The following is a 14,216-nucleotide window of genomic DNA, read 5'->3' on the forward strand; positions in this document are numbered from 1 at the left end:
AATCCCACAACTGGAAAATAATTTTATGATTAGCATGGGTGTTATTCAGTGTCTGGGTGTATTTCTACATTATATATTAAGTATGTATGTAAAGTTTTTAAAAATATATAAAATAAAAACCCCTATAATAGTATAATAGTATATAGTAAATAGAAATAGTAAGTACGCTTACTTTGGGGCTAAATAATATAATTAAGTATAAATTAAATTAAACTATAAGTATGCTATACATTTTTGCGAAAAACTGTGACAGCCCTATGTAACCGCTGTCAAAAAATAATATGAATAGATAAAATCTAGAAACATAATTACAATAGTGGTATTTCAGTAGCAATATAAAACAAATTACGTGGATTGTATAAATGAGCGAGTTAATTGATTATGTTTATGAGATAAGGTTACTGTCTACTTATTTTCAAAGCAGTATTTTTTTACATTTACTAGTGTATTATATTACTTATATTATATACTTATATTACTTATATAGTATTATTTTTTTTTACTAGAGTAAACTTTTTAATTTTTAATTTTTAAATGTTAGTGTGACCTGGGCCTGTAGCCCTGTAGACGATTCTCTTTCTACGATCGCAAACGCTATAGAAAATTGTATGGGAATGACATTTGCTAGCGACAGGTCACGTGATCAAAATCTATCAGTCCCATACATTTTACATCGCCAATATATTTGAGAAATATTTTCTCATACTAAAATTAAAACCTTTTTAAAAATAAATAATGCATATTATAATAAATTACTCAGCTAATTAATATGGAACCGTAATCTTGTTAAGCAAAACTACGAGAAAAACCAAGTGATTAATTAGAAAAATATGACTTCGGCTGTAAGAAATGTTATCGACTTTCTTTTTTATGGCGAGCTCATTTTGTTGATATCTCGATGTTAGCAATTTAGCATAATCCTGTGATGTAACACCATTAGCAGCTCTTATCATGCTAATGCTTCCCGTTTTGTGATAATTAGCGTAAAGCGAGATGTGTAATCTGCATAAAATTATAAAGGTTTGTCTGATAGATTAATGTATCTATGTTGAAATAAAATTAATATTCATTTTTACATTCGTAATCCGTTTTGATAAATGGTTAATCGTCTGAAAGTATATAAGTACATTTTGTCATTTTATAAAACCTGAAAGTTGTTTTTTTTGTATGGTACTCAATTACTGAAAGACTACTGGATCGATTTGGTGGACTATTGGACTACTGAGGTGGTCCCACTGTCATTGATCACTCACCGCGAAATAACACAACGCCATCTAGTATGCGACTCGGCAACTACATTTACAAGGTCTGAACAGTCATTATGTCAAGATCTGATGATGGGATCCTGGAGAGATCGAGGGTAACCTTCAAAAATTGTAAGGGTGACTACCTATAGCGTATCATCGAACACCGTAGAACAAAATATTATGTTATTTGTCGCTTTTTAGTTTAATCGGTAGGTTTTATATTTTTGAAGTTGAATATTTTTTATTATTTTTTTTTTGTAATATTTATATAGTCACTGCCGAAGCCTCCAGATTGCCTCTTAGACTATAATTTCATAACTGTTAACTATTACTACATCTAAAAGTTATTCTCAAGTCTTTTCCTTTATACCAATTGTAATTTGAATTGACGTCTCTATGAGGAATTTTGAGAATTTCACATATTTGTTGCATTAGGCTTTAGGCACTAAACACTTTGTCGTAAAACTTTCACCGTTCTAGTGCTATTGTCATAACTCCATTGTTAGGTTATATGGAATCTCGCTTGGTGGAATTGGATGAGCTTAATAGTTTAGTGTGGTGCCACATTTAGCGGGAGCTACAAATTATATTAATAGATCAATTATTGTTATCAAAATATAGTAGGTACCTGGTTCATTGTAAATGTTATAAAATTGGATTATGGTACTTCTTTGTAAAAGTCAAAATTCATTTATTTCAAATAGGCTTAGTTTACAAGCTCTTTCGAAACGTCAGGTAATAATATTAAAATTAAGATAATGGTGATAATAATCATTCGAAAACTTTAAATTAAAGTTACGAGGGTTCCAAACGCGCCTTGATCCGAGAAGAGCCCACAACAAACTCAGCCAAGGTTTTTTTTTATTTATCACCATTTTACAAACTTATTTAAAACTAAGCACACAGTCGTATAATACAGTTCAACACCAAGCTTTTTTATCATTTAAATACTCATTAACACTATAATAAGACTTTAAGCTTGCGTTTTATAAACAGTTTAAACTTTTTGAGTGACATTCCAGTGGCTTCATGTGGTAGTTTATTATAAAAACGTATGCAATTGCCCTTAAAAGAATTACTATTTTTTTGTAATCTAGTGTGGTGTGCATTAGTGTGTATGTGTGGGTTTGATAAGACAAATAGGTTCAATTTCTGAACCTAATTATTTGAACGCCCGCGACTTTGGCTAGATGAAACTGACAATTCTTAATTACCATAAAAAGGTTTAAATGTCAATCTTAAAATATACACAATCACAAACGTATGCATAGAAACAATTCTATTATACATGACTTTTGCGTTACTTTAACCTTAATCATCGTCAATAACAACCCATATTCGGCTCACTGTTGAGTACGAGCTTTCAATGAGAGGGGTTACGCTAATAGACCACCACGCTGGCCCACTGCAGATTGGCAGATTTCACACACAAGTAAGAATTAACAAAATTCTAAGGTGTACCGGTTTCCTCACGAAGTTTTTCCTTCACGGTTTGAGACACGGTTTGAGAAATTAAATATTATTTAATTTCTTAAAATGCACATAGCTGAAAAGTTGGAGGTGCGTGGGAATTCGAACCTACGAAAGAAAGACATAGATCTACTGAGCTAATACGCGTTAGAGACGAATGGGATAGCCAGGAAGCAAATATCCAAGCGTGATAGACCACCCCCTTCCTAAGGTAGGAAGGAAAGGGAGATAAGAAGGCAAAAAAAAAAATACGGCTCTATAAAAATAAGTAAAGAGCATCTGATAACATTTAAATATCCGCTGACAGTGCAGCCGCACCTCGACATTCTTAATTAAATGATAAATTCGCGAAAGTTGAAGTGTGACGGGATATGAATGTGGCGTACTCACGAACGTTTATGTGAGACAGTCGGCCGAAAACTCCTCGTACGCCTATTCTATAGCTTGGCAACTTCGTTCGTAACACTCCCGATGTTGCGCGCGGGCCGGAGGGTGTGCAGCAATTAATAAAAACCTACAACTGATGCACCTCACTTCCCACGATTTCAGATTCGCGCAGTCTTTCCCCCCGTCGTCCGCATATCATGGGAGTATTATCAACAAACTTGCCAGACTATAGTTACATGATACCTTATTGTAGGTAGGTGGGGGGTGTTAAACCTCTAGTCCCTGTAATTTCACCAGCAACCACACCACTCAGCAATGCTTTTTAACTTAAAGGCATAGTGGTAGTCCCTGCGAAGGTACCTAATTCCCAGAAAAGCATACACACAAGAAGCTGTACTACTTGTGACTATAATCGCCAACCACTAGTTATCAACCCATATTCGGCTCACTACTGCGTCTCCTCTCAGAATGAGAGGGGTTAGGCCAATAGTCCACCACGCTAGCTCAATGCGGATTGGCAGACTTCACACACGCAGAGAATTAAGAAAATTCTCTGGTATGGTTTCCTCACGATGTTTTCCTTCACCGTTTGAGACATAATAATAGTAATATTTAATTTCTTAAAATGCACATAACTCAACAGAACAACCACTAAATTAAAAACCGTTACCGAATGTACGTCTATACATACATTTAATAAATACTATAATATTAACATCATCTGTGAATCGACTGAGCTGATAGGCATTAGGCGAAGTATTTTCTAGGGCGATAGTTTGAGGCCTCTTTGGTTTTGCCTAGCTCTTAATCCTCTCAAAACTTTACTGTGGGATGCATGGATTGCCCCTTCACAAGGGTGGTGAAGGGTGGAGCTTCATCTCTCTTGCTTACAAACGGTTAGCGAGGGTTTTACACTATGTAAAGATACGTTTTTTTTAATTTTCAGGAAAAGCAAAGACCACCAATATACAATCCCGAGGACTACGCAACGTCGCTCAAGAAATGGGGCAAGAAGACCGGCGCGGGCAGCCTCTACGAGCTGGACCCCGGGCAGGATCCCAACAAAGCGCGGACCTTGCCCACTCAGGGCAGCAAAGATTTCAGGTTTATATTTTTTCACTTGTTTGGCAATTGCTGTTTTCGTTGGAAACACGTCGTCTTGAATACCTACTCAAGTTCTAAAAAGATCCAATAACCTTAGCCTCTTGACAATCATCATCATCATCATTATCAGCCGATAGGATTCCACTGCTGGACATAGGCCTCTTGCATGGACCTCCAAGCACAACTGTCTCGAGCCGCCAGCATCCAGCGGCTCCCTGCAACCCGCTTTATGTCTTCGTTATACCTAGTGAAGGGTCGACTAACTCAGCGCTTTCGGGTGCGGGGTAGCCATTCCCACACCCTAACGTTCATCGGCTCTTCGAACTATGTGGCCTGCCCATTGCCACTTCAGCTTCCCGACTCGCTGAGCTATGTCAGTGACTTTGGTTCTTCTGCGGATCCCCTCATTTCTAATTCGATCACGCAGAGGGTGACCGATCACGCGAAGAGGATCCACCATGAGGAGGAAAATCGCTACTTTTACCATAGAACTGCCTCGCATCGCAGTAATCTGCATCCTTACGTAATTGCTTGGACTAGTACGAACTTTTCGTTCCTGATTTACACTGCAAAGTTATGGAATGAGATTCCAGCATCCTAATTTTCCAACACCTTGGGTATTTCTAACAGGGAAATACAACAAAAAAAATGTTTATTTGCTTGTCTTTTCGTTTAGATATACAAGAGAAGTTTAAACAAACTCGTTCTTAAAATTATTTTAGAAGCCAGAATTAGCTTCATCATCATCATCATCATCATCATCATTGACAACTGATCTTCGGCTCACTGTTGAGCACGAGCCTCTTCTCAGAATGAGAGGGGTTAGGGTCCACCACGCTGGACCAATATGGATTGGTAGACTTCATACACCTAGAGAATTCTGAAAATTCCCAGGTACCTATATAGGTATGCAGTATATTCACTTACAAATAATATAAATGAAACGAACCTCGATGTTAGCGCCTCAATATAAATCCGTGTATAATTTGTAATCGTCACAGCCATTGTCTCGGATATCTGTCCGTTTCGTTGTAATCTAAACCATGTCGCCCACAAATGTAACACTTTACTTACAATAATTTACTTAACACTGTTACAGAAGTGGTTACAAACCACTTCTGTAACATCTATAAAGGGGCATACCTAACGCCGTATCTGCCGTATCAATATTACGGGCCCCCCCCCACTACAAGGGCCCCTTACGTGTGAAAGCAACAATTAGTAAACTTTAATCCACAATCTCTCATAATCTGGTGCTTCCCGGACAAAAAACACATAAAGAACTCATCGTCGTCGTCAACGTCATCAACCCATATTCGGCTCACTGCTGAGCTCGAATCTCCTCTCAGAATGAGAGTGCTGCGTACCAATAGTCCACCACGCTGGCCCAATGCGGATTGGAAGACTTCACACACGCAGAGAATTAAGATAATTCTCTGGTATGCAGGTTTCCTCACGATGTTTTCCTTCACCGATTGAGACACGGGATATTTAATTTCTTAAAATGCACACAACTGAAAAGTAGGAGGTGCATGCCCCGGACCGGATTCGAATCCACACCCTCCGGAATCGGAGGCAGAGGTCATATCCACTGGGCTATCACGGCTAATAAAGAACTGCTAAAGAGATTTTCGGGATTTGCCGCTCGTCTATTGGGCCCCCAACTATTTTTAATACAGGCCCACTCCAAGGCAAGCTACGTCACTGTAACCATAAAACACTTAAGTAAGTTTAAATTAAGTAAGAAATAAATTATTTCGTATTGCTTGTTTTTCAGGGAGCCTTAGGGTGAGGCCAAACGAGCGTAATTTTGTGTGTTGTCAGTGGCGTTTTTTTGCTTCATTCGTTTTCATACAAAAGTCCAGTTCCTGCCACTGACTGTCGCAAAATGAGTTATATTCCGACTTACACGCGAATTTCTGCGACCGAAATTACGCGACTGGCAACCCACAAAATTACGCTCGTTTGGCTTCACCCTAAGGGTCCCTGAAGTCTCTGTTTTACTATAATGTATCCCTGGATGCTGCCCAATGACCGCGTTGTTAAAAGACCTTGCTTGTATGACGGGGCCTTTGTCGAACCTATTATTCCTATATAATATTGTATCTATAGATTATACATTGCAACTGTTCCAGGAACCCATGTCTGAGTCTAGGGGAGGAGATGAGCCTACGTCAGTTCGGGTCACCCAGCGAGCTGCTGACCAAGCTCAGAGCTGACCTCAGGCTGTCCTTCCCCAGGTGAGATAAATACTTCAATGTTTTATCGTGTAATGGTGACGAAAGAAATGTAATAAGATATTGTTTCATTAGCACGTTCATTGCCATACCACGCGACGTCGCGTGATGCGGCCTTTTAAGCGGCGGCTGGTAACGCGACATCGCGTGGTGGTGGGACAATCTTGAACGAGCTATAGAACACCACTTACGTAATTCCAAGATTTTGGCTTGTCAAAGTTAAGATCGGTTTTGAGGGAAAAAAATATTCGAATTCTATGGAGACGAAGGTGCAGGTAACAGATACCACTTATAATTAACATGTGATTATTTTTATTAGAATAGCCTGGGAGGCTAGACTTAAGACAAGTCTAGCCTCCCGGGCTATGTAAATATATGAGGATATGTAAATATCCTCTTATTTGGAATTTAGACTCTCCACTATGTTCTAAAGGCGAGATGATATTTTGTGACTTAAAGATACAATAACAGAAAGATCAGTTTTACGTACTCTCCGAAGCACGGAGGGTTACTAACCAATGATTTTATATAAATCCGCTGCTACTGAATTTGTTTCCGTTTATGCAAATGCTATAGGTACCTACTATATAATATAAACTAATACATATTAAAAACACCATTCCACACAGACAAAGTTGCGTATTAGGTAAATACAAAAAAAGGTGCACTAGATTTTACAATCTAAGTTTAAACAAATAAGGTGAAACTGTCATAACTGCTGAAAACAAACATATGTCTTTATAAGGTACACAACAACAAAAAGTGTGTTCACACGAGTTTTCACACACTACTCAACACACATAGTGCTCCGATGTGTACAAATACTGTGCACGTGAAAGTCAATTAAGCAAAACCTCATTAGATCCAAGTGATCTAAATATTTTACTTAAATCCGAAAGATTTGACGGCCTCCGTGGCGCAGTGGTATGCGATTTACAAGACGAAAGTCCTGGGTTCGATCCCCAGCTGAGCCCGGATTAACAAGACAGAAGTCCTAGGTTCGATCCCCGGCTAGGCCGATTGAGGTTCTCTTAATTGGTCCAGGTCTGGCTGGTGGAAGGCCTTCGGCCGTGGTTAGTTACCAGCCTACCGACAAGACGTACCGCCAAGCGATTTAGCGTTCCGGTACGATGTCGTGTAGAAACCGAAAGGAGTGTGGATTTTCATCCTCCTCCTAACAAGTTAGCCCGCTTCCAACACATCTGAACATCAGTGTAAAGCTAGCCACTGATAGTGTGTTGTTTGATCGGCATGATGTCTTGCAAATCGCTACCAACATACGTTTTTAAAATACGACGCTTTTTTTCGAGCAGTGTTTCAGGTTAGGGAGCAGGGTTTAGCGTTTCAGGAACGTGAACTTATTCGATGGTGAGTCGCTAGCATAATACTTATTCCCTTTTTTATTATCCCTGTATTCCTACGGGATCGGGAACCACGCGGGTGAATCCGCGCGGTGTCAGCTTGTGTTGTATAATCGTTGCTGTATACACTTTATAACCTTAAACATTCGCCAAAATTCGCAAGACTCTACCAATATTCTGAAGAGAATCTTTCAGATTTGAGTAAAATCTTTAAATCACTTGGATGTAATGAGGTTTTGCTTCAATTTTTTAAGGATATTCAATGGATACTTTCTATATACGACCTACATCTCGTACGAAATACATAAGAACATGATTACGGTTTCCAGCGAATCCATATACCATTAATTGAACATTCCGTTTAACCTCATTTAACAAATAAACAGATCTTTAATTCCATCGCTGAATTAGTCAAATCGCATTATCAGCTTACGTCGGGTTTCACAAACACCGTAATCTCTTTAGCGCACTGACCGCTGCGCGACCCGGATACGTTAATCCGTTTAATTAGTAATTACTTTAATTTGTGCAGTTATGTGAAAATACAATTAATCCATTTTAAATGGAATTGTAAAAATATCATTGCTATTGTAGTTATAGGTCTTCTCTGAATTAATTATGTCATCTTCTACTATATAAAAATAAGTCGGGTTTTCCTTCCTGATGCTATAACTCTAGAACGCACGAACCGATTTCCACGGTTTTGCATTCGTTGGAAAGGTCTCGGGCTCCGTGAGGTTTATAGCAAAGAAAATTCAGGAAAAGGGGTAGGATATGGGTAGGGTAGGGGTAGAATAGGGGTAGGATAGGGGTTCGGTAGGGGTAGGGTAGGGGTAGGGGTAGGGTGGGGGTAGGGTGGGGGTAGGGTAGGGGTAGGGTAGGGGTAGGGTAGGGGTAAGGTAGGGGTAGGGTAGGGAAGGGGTAGGGTAGGGGGTAGGGTAGGGCAAGGTGTGGTAGGTGGTAGGGTAGGGGTAGGGTAGGGTAAGGTAGGGTATGGTAGGGTAGGGGGTAGGGTAGGGTAGGGTAAGGTAGGGTATGGTAGGGTAGGGGGTAGGGTAGGGGTAGCGTTGGGTAGGGATAGTTGAAAGTTTACATCGAGTGTCACGCGGACGAAGTCGCGGGCGTCCGCTAGTATAGGTATATTTATTATTTATTTTATTTAATAGGTACCCACTAAAATATACATTATACACACACCAATTTATAAGTATAATTTATAAGTGTTCAGTTTTTTGGGAAGAGCTGACAAACACTCACAATAAAAAAATTACTTTTTACACAGAGAACTTCAAGCATTGCTAGCTCCATCTCCCGTTGAGATAATTACTTATAAAGATTAAAATAAAATACTGTCTTCTGAAATATCTAGCTGAAATTTCGATGCAGTAGTCAAGATTATTCACTATGGACTTGTTTGTTATTTAACGTTGAAAAAAAACGGACTTTTCTGTATTTTAGACAAAGCAAAACATGTCTTTTGCGCTGCTCTGTTTAAAATTAACTTAAAGTTAAGCTTAATCTTTATCCTCCACTGATTAAACCAACCTATAACTGCAATTACTAATAAAAAACTTAATGGAATAATAAATGCTGACTCAAATCAACCATTCAATTATGCGTCATATAATTTTTATACGTAGCGATGCAACGAACATAACACATGTTCATTAAATTCTATAAAATTCCCATCAGCTTTTTATTTCACAGTAACCACTAGCGGCATAATTTGCCGCGCTACTTGAAATCACTCCGCCATTTATAATTCTCGTGATGATGCTAAAAAGTAAACCGAAACGGGATAATGTATGGACAAGTATCTTTTTCAATTACATCTTACTTTAGCATTGCGATGCGGTCAGATGCATTTCTTTTACGAGCGTGGTGTGGTGTTTGGCATAAGCTTAAGCGGATTTATTTCATACACTTGAAGCATCAATAGTTCCACGAATAAGAGCTCAACTGGCATATTCACTAATTTGGTCTTTATTAACAACCTATTAAAATAAACATCAAATCAAATGTCAACCTCTGCATAATATCCACGAAGGGTTGTCAGTAGACACCGGATGATATTTGTTATATAAAATCTATAAGTCAACTAACATACGTCAAAGTTAGTGAATTTATACGCTGGCCCCGGCCTTCAAATTCTAATTTAAAATTCATTTATTACAAGTAGGCTCTGTTTACAAATACTTTTGAAACGTCAGTTGACTAATGTGTTCGATGCCATATGTTGGATTATTGTTATCTATGCTAATTTATGGAGTGAGGCTTGTAGTCGACTAAAATACTGCTAAAACGAAAAGCCTGTGCCTAGTTGATATGAAGTGGAATAAGTACAACAATAAACCAACAGACAGAATTGACCAATAAGGCCGGAACTCAGGCCCATTGAAAATAGCTGATTGTGATTTAAATTCAGATAAATTACAGACTCCGCAATTAGTACGCAAAACTACACAACTTGTACCACACTTGGTTTTTCTATGCAACTCAAATTGCAGTGGCGACGGAGGCAAATGTCCGCTGAACGCAGTAATTTGTGACAATGATTTCTTTATTCTGACAAATTATACGTTTCTCCCTCCGCGAACATCATAGCAAAAATGTGATGAGCGACAATGTCCGAAGCATCAGAAAAACAATTGCGGGGACTTTCCACGAGCTTGGCGCGTTAAGAATCTTGTTTTGATATGTTGTAGTGCGGTTCGGCTAATCTTTGAACTATCTAGACTGTGACTAAGTATAATTTTTTTTTTATTCTATACAAGTTAGCCCTTGACTACAATCTCACCTGATGGTAAGTGATGATGTAGTCTTAGATGGAAGCGGACTAACTTGTTAGGAGGAGGATTAAAATCCTCACCCCTTTCGGTTTCTACACGGCATCGTACCGGAACGCTAAATCGCTTGGCGATACGTCTTTACCGGTAGGGTGTTAACTAGCCACGGACGAAGCCTCCCACCAGCCAAAAAGTTTATGGGAGTAAAGAATATAAACTATGGTTATGTACCTATGATTTTTAAAAGGGCAACGATTGAGTTTCTTACCGGCCAAATAAAGAGATGCTCTCTTCAGAACCGATGATAGACTCACTAGTGACAAATAGACAAACAAACTAGATGTACCTAAAGTGCTAGTAGGTAAACAGAATATTAAATAAATAATCCTTCTCCTAACAAGTTAGCCCGCTTCCATCTTAGACTGCATCTTGACTTACCATCAGGTGAGATTGTAGTCAAGGGCTTACTTGTAAAGAATAAAAAAAATCCATAGATACGTCATGAAATAAATGAATTTCGAGTTTCAACTGCTCTTACATTTTCTGTTGCTGAGATATTTAGCTTAACCAGAGAAAATAATAATTTATGAAATTCGAAACACCACGAACGACTTGTTAGAAGACGACGATGAACAAAAATGATGAATAAGAAATGAACGGCTCGGTAATATTATATTACAGACGTTCTGTACAATAATTTTAAATGGCATGTTAAAAATATAGGCAGCCACTTTATAAAGACACTCTTAACATAAGGTTAAATTTAACTACAGCGTATATTTCATAACGATTTATTAACGCCATTTTGATTTTCTATAGGATGTTCTGATAGTTTACCTTTGATTTATTATTAATTAAAGTATTGAACTCAAATATGGAACCTACACAAACGCAACACTTAATAACATTTTATATTATTTAATTAATATTTTAGAATGTTTACATTTGCACACGTCTACCTCTCGTAAATGTGTAGGTAGTTTATTAGATAGTCTACAAGTCTGTCGGACTAATTTAATAAAAATAAATAAATAATGAGAGACCACCCCTGAGCCTACAAGAAATTCGGATTTTTTTCCTTATATTTTCCAAAACAATATAAAGTCTGTATTTAGTTTCGCACAATTTGTCTATGACATGATATGTTAAGCTGAAAATCCGCGATCTAGAAAAGAAACTTAAAATTGTTTTTGTACTAATACTTTTTTATCATTCATTAAGTAACTTATTTTGGATTCTAGTTTCGTGCAAGAGTTTGCATGCGAGCCGCTAGATGGCGTGACACTTCTTCTGGAACTGCTGCGCAATATACAGTTGAGCCAAACAGGTGAGGCCTCACGAGGCCCGCCAGCTGTCAGACGGAGGCCTTTGCTGGATGAGCTGGCTTGCCTGTGAGTACCACCATTCCTTTGTAAGCACCTTTCTGCTTTCCATAACTTGCTCTGGACTGGTTTTATATACCTAGGGATCTTATTCTTTATGATGCTGCTGACATGGTGTGGTAAATAGTTTTTGTACACTAAGAATAGAAAAGGACCCAGAGTTGAACCCTGTGAGACGCAAATTATTGTAGAAGAACTGCTCGACTTCATGTCATTTATGGACACCTTTTGCGTCATTTCTTTATGATGCTGCTGACATGGTGTGGTAAATGGTTTTTGTACACTAAGAATAGAAAAGGACCCAGAGTTGAACCCTGTGGGACGCATTGTTGTAGAAGAACTGCTCAACTTTATATCATTTATGGACATCTTTTGCGTCATATCATGAGGCGATGAGATCAATCGCAACATTTTTAATGCCATAGTGGTAAAAGATGGTAAAGAAAGTATGGTCAACACAATCGAATGCTTTGGACAGCACAGAACACACCAATAACATTTTTAACTTCCTAGTCCTCCTGGCTACAAACAGTTCCATATGACCTCCTAATTCATTAATTACTTATTTATGTATATTGTGGCACCAATTTCTAGGCAATGCCTCTGGAGTTGCTGCAGCAGATACTCGGACTGCGTGCGACGGCTGATGGCGGGCTCCAACGGCGTGTACGCGCTCACGGTCTGCATCATGTCCACCGTCAACAAGAGCAGAGTGTTGGCACTGCAGGTATTTATCATCTTTGGCTTATAAATGTTTGAATTTTAAAGCTATTTTAAAAACATACTACAGTGCATTTATCATATGACATGGGCTTTTGGAGCTTAGACCAGCTGCTCCAATACGAGGCTTTGGGTGATGATGTTTAACGATGTAGTAATAACTATCAGATGTTAATGGTAATGACTAGGACCGATAGCTTAGCATCCTTTCCGAAGCATGAGGTTGTAACAATACCAACTTCTCAACTCCAGGCTGTTACTGATAAATTCTTAGAAGAAAGTAAATCTCAAGTTTCAAAGTCATAAAAGCCTACCCCTGGATCCACGAGGCAGTTACTATGTACTACTAACTAAATGTCATGTTATGTTCCAGCTTCTAACCAAGGCCTGCTACCCACCAGCATCAGGCCACAGCATGATATCCGAAGCATTATCAACACTACGCCTTCGCTTCGGTGAGCCGGTGCGCTTCAGGTTCCTGGTGGGGATGCTACAGAGTGGGGGAGGGTCTGGGGAGCTGCAGACCGCTGGACTGGCTTTCATCAATGCTCTACTGTCTAGCGCGCCAAGTCCTCAACGGAAACTTTACATACAGGCTGAATTGGAGCAGGCTGGCTTCGATATCGTCACTTTAAAGAAGGTGAGATTCAAGTACTAGGAATTATTCTACCTAATGTTAATTGATTTGTGTTTCATTTATTATATTTATCATAGAAAATTTGAGAAGGATAACTTAGAGATGATGTTGTCAACAGATCGTAATGAAACTGCCGAACACCAACGAACAAGTAACAAAAGAGATAGAGAGTTACGAGAAACAGCTGATTGATATCGACACCCTCAACGAGAAAGCTATTGAGGCAGTGAAAGAGAAAGATGATCTTAGACACAAATTGGAGTTACTAGAGAAAAGAGTTAAGGTAATTCGATGGTTCTTTTTAATTGTATAATTTTATTGCTTTAATTGCCCTTTGGCATCAAACCTGTGTCACCGGGGGATTTCCGTGTAGAAACTTTATCAGAGTCGAGCTCGAGGGCTAGAATTATGAAAGAGGACAGTTCCTAAGGGCATCTCCTGTGAGACTTTGACAGTGGCTTAAAGGTTATATGTATAGGGTTTGTGGACTAAGATCTCTGTGGCTAATTGGTGTACCTAACTTATATATCTATTTTGTAGTTTGAATAAATTATTAAATTAAAATTTACAAATTAAACTGACATTATTGATATTTTTAGATATTGCAAGAAGAAAAAGGAATATTGTTGTCATTAGAGAAATGTTTACAAGAAAAATGTTGCGAATTGCAAGAAGAAGTGAGCACTCTGAAGTCGGAACATAGTAACTCAAACCGAAAGAAGACTTTTGTGATTAAGAAAAAAAACGCCACTCACAAAAATAGAGGTAAACGTATTTTATTTAACAAAAATTTAAATATTGCATTAACAATAAGTTATAAGTAGGTAATACTTTAATCAAGATTTAAACAACAATTATGTTTAAATGTTAAATAATTAAATTTCA

General features: G+C 38.3%; 1 protein-coding gene across 2 annotated transcripts in view; it reads left to right on the forward strand.

Moving 5' to 3' along the window:
- Window positions 1-14,216, forward strand: part of LOC112048070 (uncharacterized) — a 129,737-nt gene that overhangs the window by 113,067 nt on the left and 2,454 nt on the right. For both annotated transcript variants that reach the window (XM_052884122.1, XM_052884123.1), the window contains 7 exons: window positions 4,051-4,208; window positions 6,344-6,448; window positions 11,834-11,983; window positions 12,569-12,701; window positions 13,068-13,334; window positions 13,450-13,614; window positions 13,931-14,096. In XM_052884122.1, the coding sequence (XP_052740082.1) occupies window positions 4,051-4,208; window positions 6,344-6,448; window positions 11,834-11,983; window positions 12,569-12,701; window positions 13,068-13,334; window positions 13,450-13,614; window positions 13,931-14,096 (1,144 nt within the window). The remainder of the gene's footprint in view (window positions 1-4,050; window positions 4,209-6,343; window positions 6,449-11,833; window positions 11,984-12,568; window positions 12,702-13,067; window positions 13,335-13,449; window positions 13,615-13,930; window positions 14,097-14,216) is intronic.

This window comes from Bicyclus anynana, chromosome 11, assembly GCF_947172395.1.
Source record: "Bicyclus anynana chromosome 11, ilBicAnyn1.1, whole genome shotgun sequence".
Lineage (NCBI taxonomy): Eukaryota > Metazoa > Arthropoda > Insecta > Lepidoptera > Nymphalidae > Bicyclus > Bicyclus anynana.